General features: G+C 38.4%; 1 protein-coding gene across 5 annotated transcripts in view; it reads right to left on the minus strand.

The window, feature by feature from the left end:
- The window catches only part of Kat6a (lysine acetyltransferase 6A), a 106,198-nt gene extending 91,644 nt beyond the window's left edge, over nt 1–14,554 (minus strand). For 2 of the 5 annotated variants that reach the window (XM_026409316.2, XM_026409317.2), the window contains exons 1-2: nt 14,443–14,554; nt 10,629–11,547 (exon numbers count right to left, since the gene is read on the minus strand). In XM_026409316.2, coding sequence (XP_026265101.2) covers nt 10,629–11,228 — 600 coding nt within the window. In that variant the 5' untranslated portion in view covers nt 11,229–11,547; nt 14,443–14,554. Of the gene's footprint in view, nt 1–10,628; nt 11,548–11,774; nt 11,906–14,442 lie in introns of all 5 variants that reach the window. The other 3 variants (XM_026409315.2, XM_026409314.2, XM_026409313.2) reach the window with 3 other exon arrangements.
- Between the last annotated feature and the right edge of the window lie 952 nt (nt 14,555–15,506).

Consider the following 15,506-nt stretch of genomic DNA (forward strand, 5'->3'; position numbering starts at 1 on the left):
ATATTCTTGACTGAACAAGGCCTTGAGGTATGAGAAAATAGGATCCTGCACATAAAAAGAAAACTAGCCTTTGACACTTCTCTTACTGTTTTCTGAGAAGGTAACAAGGGGGTAAAAATAAGCACAGCTGTATTTGGGTTGGCATGAGAGGGGCATAAACTGAATGAACTCATGAACTGATAAGATTTCATTCTCTCAATGAAGAAGCATATGGAAGTATCTGCTCATTAGGAGAAAGGCAAAAGGGTTGGAGCCAATGCTCAAGAACCGACTACCTAGAGATAATGTCCTTTAAGCACAAGGCAGAGCTGAAATTATTAGAGGCCATGAATCTGTAAGTGGCACCCAACCACATGGTAGTATGACTTTCTCCAAAACGAAGTACATTCCTTATAAGAGCAGGAAGGGGAAAAGGTTGGCATAACTTAAACTGTTTGCCAACTGAATGCAGAAGTATCCGGAATAAACTGAGGAAGAGCCATAAAGAGAATTAGAAGAATTGCATTAGAATAGTAGCCCCATCAAATACATCAGAATAATGAAGGTAACTGTCTCTAATCTACATACCTTGAAGAGAAACAGCAGGCACAGAAGGAGAAAGGGGGAAGATTAGGGAAGTTATGGTTAGGGAGTAAGATAAAAGAGACTTTAGTTATCCAGAAGTATAGTGTCCTAGGCCCAAAATGTGTTCATCAGAAGGTATAAAGTATATTACTGTTTCTGTCTGAATTTCAATGTTAAGTAGTACATCCTTTTTATCCCTGCCTCCCTCAGCCAGTTCTCACTTCAGAGATGTTGATTCTAACCATCATCAGAGCAGTGGTTCTTAACACTAGGTGCACATTAGATAGACATTGTTTAAAACACACACACACACACACACACACACACACACACACCCTTCTAAAACTGGGTCTTACTGCTAGAGTCTAATGAATTTGCATTTATTTTTTAAAGATCCTCAGGTGATTCTAAAGTGGACTTAAGAGTCAAGAATTCTGTTTTAGAGAGAACAGGTTTAGCTTTAACTTTATGTTACAGAATTAAAGAAAAACTGGCTGGTATAAAAAGAAATTAAGTAAATAAGGCAGGAAAATTGTGAAACAGGATATAAACAAGAATCAAATATTTAAAGATACCCAGAAAACTGGGAAACCATTCAAGAACAGCATTACATTCAGTGCACATAGCAATGTTTCTAATAGTTCTTCTACAAGTTCTAGAGAACCCTGAAGTTAAATGCCTTACTGGAGCCAGAGATGAGAATAATAAGAAAAAAGGAACCTATACTTTACCAAGCTAAAAGAATTGAAAACCACATTTAGCAGTAGCTCTCAGGGTCAACTGCAGTTCACAATTCCCTGGAGGAAAAAGCAGCCTGTAACACAGACTTGATAACATGTCTACATATATGAAATCTACCTATCCTGCACATAGGTGCCCACTGTCTTCTTTCAGACAGTAAAATATTTCATAAAGATTTTATTTTTTCAGTTCCCAGGCTTTTTCTATATCTATTAATTTCTCTTTATTAAGTTATACCAGCAAATCTTTTTTAAAAAATCACTTGATAATTTTACAAACAACAGTCCTCAAACTTAACCTTTATTTGCCAGGACTGTAATAAATCTAAGTTTTACAACAAAGTAGAAATTGTATAAAGATGGATACTAGGCCTGGTGTCATGTTGCGCGCCTGTAATCCCAGTGGCTGGGGAGGCTGAAGCAAGAGGATGGAGAGTTCAAAGTCAGCCTCAGCAATTCACAGAGGCCATGAGCAACCCAGCAAGACCCTGTCTCTAAATAAAATATAATAAGGGGTGGGGATGTGGCTGAGTGGTTAAAGACCCTGGGTTCAATCCCTGATATAAAAAAAAAAAAAGGCGGGGGTGGGGTGAGGATGAATGCTAGTGGAAAAATCACTTCTTGTCTGCTGTCTTCCCTATATGATTTGTTTACTGGTAATACTACAGATCTCTCAAAATCCACCAAGACATTAAGTATATACAAGAGCACTTAACTACACACTCTTAGTCTACTCATACTTAATGCTTTGATAAAAATTTCTTTTGTTAATTAATAAAAATTTGTACTTTGCTATCTCTACCTTAGTCTCAAGAATCTTAAGCTCTGAACAATTTTCCAAATGATTCAGAAGTCATGTGTGTTGCACACACACTAAAACTCAGACTTATTTTTAAGTGAACATATTTTCAGAACTCAAAGAACACTTTTTCTTGCATCAAGATAACTCAACATGTTCTTTTAATACTTAACTAAAAACATAGGAAAGCTTTACAATTCCTTTAATTTGAGCCAAAAGAAAAAGATTTTTTTAAAAAAAGATATGGTTTCAACTCTTTTAACAAGAATGTATAGCTGTTTTCAAACACTGAAACAGGCTTTATTTATGATTTACAGAATCACCACAATTTTCTAGACCAGAATTTATTCTGTGGTTTCCATTAAGGGGGAAAGTTCTAACCACATTAATTTACACCAATTGCTTTTTAATATTATAAAACAATACTATAGCATAATGAAAAAAGCATAGAATCAAAAAGGACCTGATCAATTCTCCTAGATGTAATCAACTTGCTGAGTGACACTGGAAAAGACACTTCTCTTTGGCTCCCAGTTTCCCTAGTTGTGAAGCGAAGATGAGAATCACTATGATTCAAGATTACTACTGGCTCAAAATTATACAAAATGCAGAACATTCCTTCCCCCCCCCCAAGAATTTATCTATACTTTGTAAATAATTCAGCTATGATATATACTTTCAATCAACACTACAGCTAGGTTTATATTTTCTTAGTTTCTACCTCCTCCCAATTTGCTGTTATAAACTACTTTGACCCACAAAAGCATTATGCAAATCTAAAAGCTACATTTCTGTAATCTCTATGCTTAATTTTAACACTTAACAAAATAGTACCATATTACAAACTACTTCTTCACCTGTTCCCTAATAAAGTTGAAAATAATTCTTTGGTCTTGAATTTACAGAGTTTTGTACAAGGCTGATGAAAGCCATCTGTTGGGAACTCTGACTTTCCAGTCAAAGAAGGAAAAAAAGAGAGAAAGAGAAGAAACAGCCTTCATTTTCCTGGGAACCAGCTGCAGCTGAATCAGTCCTAATCCTGCTCCAGCTGGGACAAGCAGAAGGGTGAAGTTGCTACTGGTCTAATTCATCTGCTGAAATCCTTTGTGAAATGACTCCACCTCTAAGTAGCCAACTGGTAAAACAATTTTACCAGAATGAAGCTCTTAATAATTTCTATATACATAACATATTTATTTCTTTTCAAGATTGTAAATCAGAATATGAAAAGTATTCATTATTTTAATTTTAAAAAGATTCTCTAGTTCAATAGGAGAAAAAAATACTAGTTCTATTTTAACCAGCAAAGTTGATACCTGGATTCCATCTTCTCACACAACCAAGCCAGTGTAGAAATATATTTTCTTCAAATTGTTTTTAAATAGAGAAAGAAAATCTACAGGATGTCAATAAGATTCTTGTACATCAAGAGGTCTGAAATAATATAATTTTTCCCCCATATTCTTGCACAGCTCCTATTATCTGTTCTCATAGTAAAGGAAAAGGTAATGTGAAAAAGAAGTACCGGCCCATATGTACAGGATGAATTCGATAAAAATCAGGCAGCAAGAATAAGAGGAAATTGGGCTGGGGATGTGGCTCAAGCGGTAGCCCGCTCGACTGGCATGCGTGCGCCAGGGTTCGAGCCTCAGTACCACATACAAACAAAGATGTTGTGTCCGCCGAAAAACTAAAAAATAAATATTAAAAAATTCTCTCTCTAAAAAAAAAAGAAAGAATATAATGATCTTGCATTTTCTTTACATTTATTTTCAATCTGGTTTTTAATGAAAAGCCATAATGAAAACTTTACTATTAAAGAGCTATTATATAAATATTATACCTATAAAACTTAACCATGTAGAGTTCCTTTAAAACTTTAATAAGAAAGTATATGTTAAAGCACTTAGAACAGTGCTGAACTCATTAGTCCTTACCAAGTGCTAACTATAAATAGTTTTCTATAAGCAACTATTTACATTCCCTTAGCCTATAGATAAAGAAAAAAAAAAGTCCACAATGTATAGATCTTCTAGATCTCTATTTCTGAAGAATTTATGGAGAAAAAGATTACCATTAAACAGAGACATGAGGAGGGAGGGAAAGGGAGAGAAAAGGGAAATTGCATGGAAATGGAGGGAGACCCTCATTGTTATACAAAATTACATATAAGAGGTTGTGAGGTGAATGGGAAAATAAACAAGAAGAGAAATGAATTATAGTAGATGGGGTAGAGAGAGAAGATGGGAGGGGAGGGGAGGGGGGATAGTAGAGGATAGGAAAGGTAGCAGAATACAACAGTTACTAATATGGCATTATGTAAAAATGTGGATGTGTAACCGATGTGATTCTGCAATCTGTATTTGGGGTAAAATGGGAGTTCATAACCCACTTGAATTTAATGTATGAAATATGATATGTCAAGAGCATTGTAATGTTTTGAATAACTAATTAAAAAAATAAAGTAGATTTAAAAAAAAGAATTTATGGAATCTGTAAATATAAGATAAACAACTAGGTTAGGCACAAGGGTTGGTATAAAAGTTTTCATTAATAATGTCTAACCCAGACTTTAATAGCTCAAGTTTTCTTTCAGGGTGTATCATGGGCTGAAAATTATCAAAAATCACTGAACTCACAGGCTAACCAGAAGATCAAAAGGTATCTGTACGTTTGATTATATTTAAACAAACCACAGCTTAAGTAAATTTAAATAATTTTTAAAAATATTTAAACAAATACTTACTACAAACATCTCCACCTATTTTTAAATGAGTTGTTTTTTTTAAAAAAAAGAACAAGTCTTCTGAGTCAAATTCCTAACCACATTTACAATTAATCCCACTCAATGACTTGTTAGTGATTTTTATGGTCACAAAAAAATGGTGTAAACAATGATATAAGATAAACATCATAGGTTACATTGAAAAATTGAGACTACTATGTTTCAAACTTGATATTACAAAATTTACATTATCCATGTCACTGCATCCTCACCTTTTTTTTTAAAGCATCTTTCACTTTCAGAAGGATTTTTTGCTTTTTTTTTTTTTACTTTTTTTTTTGGGGGGGGGCAGAGGGTACAGGGATTGAACTCAAGGCGCTTAACTACTGAGCCTCATCCCCAGCCCTTTTTTTATATTTTATTAGAGACAGGGTCTCGCTGAGTTGCTTAGGGCCTCACTAAGATGTTGAGGCTGAGTTTGAACTTGTGATCCTCTTGTCTCAGCCTCCCAAGCTGCTGGGATTGCTTTTTATTTTTTAAGAGAACAAGCAGTCCACACACCCCTGAATTTAATAGCATGGACAACTCCTATTCACTGCCTTTTTAATTAAGTATCATAACAGTATGTCTGAAATTGAAATTACCAAGCTTATATTTATAAACAATTGTATTACATAATATCACTATTCTAACATAAAAATGTGACACAATTTTAGCATAAAGGCTATTTCCAAACAGCTAAATGAAAACTTTATCTTTTACTCTCAGTAACTTGAACACATATCTCATTCTCATTAACTTTACCCTAAAATTTTAATTTCCTATCAAAACCTCACTTAAGCCTGAATTTAAAAGACATACTCTAAGCCAAATCACACATCTGTAATCCCAGTGACTCAAAAGGCTGAGGGAGGAGGATCACAAATTCAAAGCCAGCCTCAGCAATTTAGTGATAAACTATGTTTAAAAAAAAAAAGAGGGTTTGGGGGACTGGGGATGTGGTTCAGTGCTTAAGGATCCCTAGGTTTAATCCCTGGTACCAAAAATAAAATACATATTCCAGTAAAAATAAATAATCTGGACTCAACTCTACCAAGAGATCATTGTAATAAAATGTATTATAATAGAAGGTAAGAGATGTATCACTTAATCTACTCCAGATTACCTAGCTAGGTAGTAACTAAACGAAAATATAGTTGTCAATACCTCATTTTCTTTTTCCAACAGAACGCTTTAGTAAATTATAATTCTGTTTCAAAATATTCCACAGAATAAATTTTAATGATTTAGATGATTACCATAAAAGTATACTTTTCTATTTTCTGGACCTAGTAATATGGAACATAAACTATACACACACATATATTTATGTATTTACATGTGTGTATAAATATATCCAAACAAATTATTCTAAGTGTGTAAAATGAAGCCACAATCAGTGTAGAAATATATTTTTTAAATAAACTATTATAATCTCAAGTAATATTAAGGTTAATCCAAGAGAAGTATGGTGGGGCATGCCTATAACTCCCAGCAACTCCAGGGCTAAGTCAGAAGGGATGCCCAAGTTGGAGGCAAGCTTAGCAATTGAAAGCCCACTACAAAACTTTTTAAAAGGCTGGAAATGTGACTCAGTGGTAAAGCACCCCAGGTTCAATCCCCAGAATGGGGTAGTGGGACTTAACCCAAAAACAGTTATTGTTTTTCAAAGATTAAAGCCTCAATGTTATGAGAAAACAATCCTAAATGTCTTCTTAGTTGTATTTTATAATCTAAAATGGGGTTCCCCAAAAGTGTATTTCCTTTCTGTATTCTATCTGCCTTAATCACTCAAAGACCTAAATCCTACATGCACTACTGATGGCAGGCATTCAAATGTTTGCTGAACAACAAATGTGAAATAAATGAACAAATTATCTTATAGTAATATCTACATTTCAAAAAGTAATGTATAAGTAGTAGCTATTTAAGCAATTATACACTATCTTCGTTTCCTAAATCCCATAACTCAAGAAACACAACATTTTGCCCCAAATTAAACCACCCTATTACAGCTATGTGACGAATCCCCAAGTCAGAAAACTTTAGCAACAACTGAAATGAAAATTAGTAAGCACAGAAATCACCTTTAAGAAAAAATAAAATTTCACACTGATGAAAATTATGTTTTCTGAACTTCAAGTATATAAACTAGCTTATTCATAATCTTTGGTTCCTGATACATTCTTAATATTAATAGTCCTAAGTCAGTTTTGAAATCTGTTCCACAACAGAAAAAGAAAATAAGGGTCACAAACAGCAAAAGAGGGGAAGAGGGTATCAGTTAATGTTAACATGACTATACTTTAGTGCTGTGATAAATATTTAGATATGACTCTCCAGAGGTGGTAGGTATACCTGTTACAAATACAAAGACTCTGGAGCCAGAGTGCCAAAGTTCAAATCCCAGCTTTGCTGGGATATCAATCATATTAGTGTTACATGGACAAGTTATTGAACCTCTTTTATGCCTCATTTTCTTCAACTATAAAACAACAGAACCAACTTCATTGTTGGTACATATCAATGTTAGCTTTATGAGGATGAAATGAGTTAACATGTATACATTAGTCCCCCTTTCTCCACTCTTTTGCTTTTTGCAGTTTCAGTTCCTCATCATCCACTGCAGCCCAAAATATTAAATGGAAAATTCCAGAAACAAATAATTCATAAATTTTAAATAACATTATTATAGTATTTTGTTATAATTGTTCTATTTTATTATTAATTATTGCTATTAATCTCTTCCTATGCCTAATTTATAAATAAACCTTTATCATAGGTTGTATAGAAAATATAGTACATGCAGACACTTCTCAATTTACAATGGGGATTAAGTCCCTATAAGCCAATGGTAAATTTAAATACTATAAACTGAAAATGCATTTCATACATCTAACCTGCCAAGCATGACACTTTAGCAACACAATGCACTATAGAGTATCAGTTGTTTCCCTGCAGCATCACTTGGCTGACTGGGAGCTAGGGCATAGGCTGCCACTCTGCATTACAACACAGTATTGTAACCCACAGCCTAGGAAAAGATTGAAATTCAAAATTCAAAGTACACTTTCTACTGAACATGCATCACTTTCATGACATTGTCAAAATAGAAAATTCATCAAATTATGGTAAGTCAAGGACCATCTGCATAGGGTTTAATACCAATTTTAGTTTCAAGGGTTTTGGAAAGTGTACCCCTTAGACAAAAGGAACTACTGAACAGTATTAAATTAATGCCTTGCATATAGTAAACACTCATTTAGGTTAAATAAACTACCTCACCATAAACTATCATACCTAAAGCAAGCTCATAAATTCCCCATATAACATGAATAAAACTTTTAAATCACAGTATACCACAGGTTCTCCTCACTACTTTTCAATGTAAAATAATACTAAACTTCAAGAGACTTTATAACACCTCTTAAGAATATTCTACATATTCTCCCCCTAAAAAACAATAACCTCTTAGATGCTGAAAATCTAAATACAATCATAGTTCCTTCCAAAGATTAACAGAACAGGAAAAAGTAAAAAGAAACTTACTCAGGTCACTCCAAATAGTCCTTGAATTTCATCTCTTACCCAACAGATGACCAGACCAATAGATAATATTAACATTCCAGAGAAAATAAAGCCAAATCAGTTTCAAGCAGAGTGCCTGGGTCACAGTAGGTACTCAACAACTATGTGCTAGAGTAATGAATGTCGAAAAGTGAAACTACTTCTAGCCTATACCTTCCTTTCTCCATCACTGTCAAATACACTCCAGTTTTTTTCTTTTGCTTTTCCTGTTGAAACTATATAGGTTCATAACCACAAGTCAATCAATTCCTAATAGGAAGTGATTAGGTAGTTTCAAGGAGAGGAAGGAAACTGGTCAAAATAACAATAAGAGGAACAGATATATATAACCAGTTCAAAGGTGAAATAATTCCCCCAGAGTTCACTGTATTATGATTCTGAACGTGGGTTTTTCACATTTTGGGGGAAAGTCATTCAGGAAATTCACTACTGCAAATAAGATTTCATTTTAAAAAATAGAATAGATCTCATAAACTCCAAATTCATAATTATTATCATGAAATCCAATGAGATCAGTGCACATAGAAGTCTACTCAAAGAAACTCCATTTTATATCCCAAATTTATATCCCAAATTTGGTAACTTCAGTTAACTATACGACATACTTGAGCTATGTAGCCATACAGGTATTCCTAACCAAAGCAAAATTCTACTGAATTAAACTTTTTTTAATGCAAGGATACTGTGCAATGGCCTCAGCAGAGGTCCCCAGCTCTGTGGCAAAATGAGGATTGTTAGATGGTTCTCAAGGTCACTTCCAAAACCAAAGTTCTAGGGATCTAGAACTTGAACTTATTTTGTATTTAACCAATTGACTATCTTTTAAAAATATACACTTCTGACATTTTAAGTGTGACTAGAATTTTTAAAATTAATATATCTGGGGCTGGTGTTATAACTCAGTGGTGGAGCTCCTTTCAGAATTTGGATGCTTGACCTGTGAAAAGTTCACAGGAAAAATTGAACCCTAAAATAGATCTCTAAGAATTTCACTGAAGAACAGTATTATTAATTTTCAATTGTTATTTGAACAAAAATCTACAGACATAATGACAATAATAAAAATCTCAAAATATTTTCAAATACATACAATCTTTTCATAGTAAAAGTAGCTCCATGATTTTAAGTAAAACAAAGGTTACTAATATACACAAAGGTGTAACAACTTAAAGTACTATCCATCTCCAAAGAACAATTCAGAGCAGCTAAAACACTAGTTCAATTAAAAAAATAGCAACTAATAAAATTCTTATCATCCCCAAATTTAAAGGCCAAAATTTATTATTAAAAAGACATACTTTCAGCCACACAAAATAATAGAATAACACACAACAGAGTAAGGATTCCATCTGTGCAGTAAAATTCCCAACTCTCTGGAACTTTTCTAATATAGGATATTATAGTCCTGTCACATGTAACCGTAACTGTCATAAATAATAATGTTTAGGACATCATCATCATCATCAAAGCCATATTACATGACAGAAAGTTACAATGTAAACAATAGAAATATGAATTGTTAAATTTGCTTAGCTCATGCTATGGGTCATGAGAATCCATCTCATTCCTGTCTAGTGACAACTTAAAACAGAAAAAAGAAAAAAAAGGGGGGGGTTCATCTGCTTCTTCCAAATTCCTGTCACCGGCATTGGCTGCTCATCAACTTCCAGAAGTAAGGTACTGTAAGAATCTTTTTACTTAAAACTTTTAAAGTTGTGCAGGGCATGATGGCATATGACTGTAAATCCACTTACTCAAGAGGCCAAGAGAGGACAATCACAAGTTCAGGGCCAGCCTGAGCAACTTAGTGAGACCCTGTCTCAAAATAAAAAGGGCTGCTCAATGGTAGAATAACCCTGGGTTCAATCCCAGTACCACAAAGAAAAAATTAAAAGTTTAAAGCTGCATGCCACTTTTTAATTATAATACAACTATGTCCTTTAAGGTAGAACAACACTCTACACTTTGAATCTTAGGCTTCAAAAACTTCAAAGTATCAGAGCAATTATCATCTATTAAGTTCTCACAGTTAGAATTTATAAATTAAAAAACAGCAGGATGACTCCATAAAAGTTCCCCAAACTTGAATGTAACTTCAAACTTCCTAGAAATGTGAATTTGTGGCATCCTATAACATGAGCTCTATGAACACTGATGCATATACCATTCTTACCTTATCCTTTTCATGTGGAAGCAGTGACACTGGAGGTAAACAAGAAAGAGACTCACAACTCTCTTTCCCATCAGCATTCGTTGCTTTAGTGTTAAGCCGATAAAGAGGTCCATCTTTAAGGAGTCTGCCGTGACCAATGGCGCGTTTGATAGCCAATCTGAACTGCTGGTGAAAGCCAGAGGCAGCACTGCCTCCAAATAATGCAGACACATCCTTCTGACTTTTCAGAAAGCGTTCAATATTTTTCAAAGTTGAGCCACCAGACTCTGCCAAGCCCTCAAATGCCCGTTTAATCAGTTTATTCCAATCCACATTTTGCTTATTATCCAATTTCCCATGGTTTCGAGGTTTAGGAAGTGCTATTCGCCCAGGATTATCAGGATCTTTATAGGAATTGAGTCCTTTGTTTGAAACTTTTAAAATGGTTCCATCTTTAACACTCAACTCCAATTGTTCTAAAACAGTTTTCCGATCCAAGCCATGGGATGAAGATACTGCATTGCATATCCTTTCTTCTGAAGGACGTTGTTTCTGCTTCTTCACTTTTTTGATGGCTTCCAAAATCCACTCGGTATACAGCGGGTTAGCGAGTTTTACCATGGTGAAGGATTTTGTATATCCATAGAGTCGTTATCCCTTATCCTGATGCTGAGTAAGTGTTACACCATGGAAAACAAGATTTTCGGAGGCTGGGAACCAGTTAACCATAGCATACAAGTTTTCTGGCCTGAGTCCTTCCTCCTTTCACAAAACAGACTGCATTCCCACTTTTACTTTAGAAACCAAAACAACTGGTTATTAGAAATGTCTTCAAACTTCCCGCTTTCTCAATAGTATCACACATGGATCTCTTCATAATGTTGCAAGGACTCCATACATCTCATTCTCAGGGTTCACAGCAAAAATGTGCATCCTATGCCTGAAAAACAAAACAATGTTAATTTTCTATCAAGGCCCATTCTAGAAATATGTTATAATTGAAATGTTAGAATCTTTTAAAGCAATCAAATAGCAAAGTGTTTAACATTCTAAAACAACCATGTATGTAAATCATTGGGATAAAAAGAAAAAACAGAGATGAGTAGATATAACACAATGAGGAAACAAAACAGGATGTTCTACGAATGACCTTAGGCTACAACTAACCAGAGGAGTGATAGCTATCCTGTACTCCGCCATCTCTGCTCACCAGTCTATGAATTTCAACTCTTGCTTGACATCTTTCCCCAAGAAACTATTCAGCACTTCAACAAGTATCTGGATTAGTAGAAAGAATCCTGTAATGAAAGTAAGAGTGAATCTTTCATCTTTCAAAATTCCAGACAGTAGATTTAAAAAAAAAAAAAAACAGTCAAATAAGATAGGCAGAAAACCACTGAGAAAAATCTAACTACTTCAGATATTAAAATAATAAATGTAAGTTTCACAGTTCATAAGTACATTATTACCTTATTACATTGAAAATTACCTAGTATGAAAATGCTTAAAGAATTTTAAAATAATCCATTTTCATCCAAATTTTAAGAAATACATGCTGATTGACCCAAACTAAGACACTAAATATTCACATGCTGGAGGAACTAACACCTGCAGACCTGTTTATAAGCCATCTACAGACAGAGAAACTAAAAATGAGAAAAGCCCAGAATCACAGGGTACAAGTGCATGTATTGCATATCAAATGTATAGAACAGGAAAAAAAAACTATTTGTGGGTCTAGAAAGAAGTGAATCTGATAAAGATATAAATTCAAGATTGCTGTCTCAAAATGAATATAATGAGTAAAACAAAACATGCAAATAGATTGCCTCTCTGGGTCAAAGTCAATGTTCTGTTACAAAGGAAACTGGCAAATGGGCATTTGTTAAAAATCACTAAAATAATGAATTATGAACCTAAATATCTTCTTTGCCCCCCAAACGAACTTTTCTTAAGTGTTTTTTAGAACTTCTGCTTTTATTGTACTGATAATTTACACACATTATAAGATACCAATAGTAGAAAAATAGCTCCTGCAGCAACTATTCTTAATAGTAACATTAAAATCAAAAGGAAAGCTATGCGTGGTGGCGCACAAGTTCGGCTGGGGAGTCTGAGACAAGAAGATCACAAGTTCAAGGCCAGCCTCAGCAACTTGGAAAGGCTCTCAGCATCTGTGAGATCCTATTTCAAAATTTTGTTAAAAAGCGGGGCTGGGGTTGCAGCTCAGTGGTAGAGTGCTTACCTAGCACACGTGAGGCCCTGGGTTCAATCCTCAGCACCACATAAAACTGAAATAAAGATATTGTGTCCACCTACAACTAAAAAATAAATACTTTTTTTTTTAAATGTTAAAGGGGCGGGGTGTGCTGGGGATGTAGCTCAGTGGTAAACTGTCCCTGGGTTAAGTCCCCAGTACAAAAAAAGCGGGGGCTCGCGGGGGGGGGGGGCGGGGGGCAGGACTAATAGACATTAGGAAAGAGCTAGCACTATTAACTCTGATAAGAAAGCAAAGGCTGAAGCAAAACATTCAAATATATGCCAAATTTTTACTTTAAAATAAGCTGACTTAAAAAAAAAAAACCTAAGACCTATGTTTCATTTTGGTAAAGATCTCAAAAGGAAACAAATCAGAGTCTTATTATTCCAAGAAAGTTCATTATATAGACATTAACGCTAAGCTAAACAAGAAACTACAACCTGAGTTTAAGACGCTGAGAACGTCCTAATTGATGAAGTTCTCAGGTAAAGAATGAATGACAGCCACTCATTGTCTCTCGAGCAGGCGTTTTCATCAGTGTCTATGTCTGTAGAAAGTAAGTAAAATGCTGTGCTCGAACTTTAACTCTCAGAAAGTACACCAGCTGCTAGAAAGCAAACGCAACTGGCTTCCGATATTCCTTCCCGGTCCCCATTCCCCACCCCCAAACACATCTTCGCGCTCTCTTTTTAAAGAGCGAGAAACTTTAAAAACTTCAAACAGCACAACCCGACAGTTTGCCAATGGGCTACTTCCCCGTTTCCATTAGAAGGAAACAGAACCCCAGGAATAAGTTAACAATGAAATCACGTGGAGTTAAGAGTACTGTATCCCCGGTTCCCAGCTCCTCCAAATATTGAGCTCCACAGAGGCCGGCTAAACCGAGGTGTGAGGGGCGCGCAGGCAGCCGCGAGAGCCTGACAGGTCGGGAAGCTCCGGTCCAGAACCGCCGAGGGTTGACAGGCAGCCTGTCGCCTCCCCTCCGGCGGCCGCCGGGGCTGACAGCCCGACAGACACAACACCACACGTGCTGCCTCCTCCGCACCACAACACCCGCCAGCCTGTCACCCCACTTGCCGCCTCGGCCCGGCTCTGGTCTCCGCGCACCGGGCTGGGCGGCGTGCGCGCCCGGGAGCGCGGGCAGAGGAGCCGCGCCGGCCAGGAGGCGGCGACCGGTCGGGCGCAGGTGGGACCCGGCGGTGGGCGCGCCCCGAGGGAAAGCGGGCTCCTAGCACAGCCCAGCCCGAGGCTCCGAGGCCTGGCCGCTCGCCGCCCGCCCACCCGCCGGCTCCCGGAGCTGGGACACGCCGCGGGGATTGGGGCTTCGGGCCGTCAGCGCGGGCCGAGCCGGCAGCGCGCGGGCCGGGCGGGGAAAGCCGGGCGCCGGCCGGGCGCGAGGGGGCGGCCACGGCGCCCCGGCCCGAGGCCTGGCGCAGAGCAGCGGGAGGCGGCGCAGGCCGCGGCGGGGCCTGCAGCAGCCCGCCGACCCCGCGAGGCAGTAGAGCAGTCCCCGGAGCGGTTCAGCTTCGGGTTCGGAGGCAAGGGGAGGTCGGGGGTGGCCCCTCGGCTACTTACCGGAGGGAAAGAGAGCCGGGATCCCGGGGCCCCGGGCCGGACCGCGGAGATGCCCCAAACTGACACGGCCGCCATCTTGGAGACAGTGAGCTCCGGCCGGGGGGAGGGGAGGCGAGGCGGTGGAACAGCCGCGGGGGGAGGGGAAGCGTCGCGAGGGAACGGCTGCCTCGGGGAGGGAGCGGGAACAGCCTGGGCGAGAGGCGGGGTGGGGGGGAGAGGAGGACGCGAGAGCGCGGGCGGGGGGCGGCCGAAGAGCGGGAAGAGCTGGGCCAAGCGCCGGGAAAGGCCGGAGGGCGGGGCGGGGCAGGAGGGAAGAGCCGGCCGGGCGGGTCACGTGGGGCCGGTACAAAAGGCCAAAGCCAAAGTGGGAGGAGGACTTGATGGGGCTGGAGGCCAACATTGGGGGCTCCTTCTCCCCTTTCTCACGGGCTTAGGTCTGGCAGTTACCAAAGAAAGTAGATGGTGTACCCCCATTACAGAGCTATGGAAACTGAGGGTTGTCGCATGGGTGGGGTGGCTTCGGTTCGGCACGGAAATCCGGTCGCTAGACGAGATCGGAACTCTGGGTGGCGTCTGTGTTTACAGTTCGAAAATCCTCCCTCCCCGCTAATTGCCTGCACCCTCGCTCCCACTGTGGCTCTCCCAGAACCCGGGGTTGGGCACCAAGGGCGGCAAGGAAGTCGCTCCCTTCACCCTTTCCTGTCCTCTTCATCCCCCAGACAGCTCACCCCTAATGGAGGAAAGGATATGTGCGCTGAGAAGGGGTAGAAACTTAGACACCCGTGTCACTATACTACAGTGAATGCACTTGTCTTTCCCCACGACAGCAGAGAAAGTTGGTGGACCTTACTAGAACTGTTTTCTTAGGAAACTGAGACATGGTTCTTGTGACTTACACAAGGTCACACAACGAGTACGCCACACACACCTAAATGTGGAGCCTAGACCTGTCTCATTCAAAAACCCAGCTTCTATTCATGCCCTGTGCAGAATTGCTCTTGTCTGCATTGATTATCAAACCACAAAGTGACAATTTTTCATGGCCTCTGTGCCCTCTACTTGGC

This window comes from Urocitellus parryii, chromosome 14 (genome assembly GCF_045843805.1).
Source record: "Urocitellus parryii isolate mUroPar1 chromosome 14, mUroPar1.hap1, whole genome shotgun sequence".
NCBI lineage: Eukaryota > Metazoa > Chordata > Mammalia > Rodentia > Sciuridae > Urocitellus > Urocitellus parryii.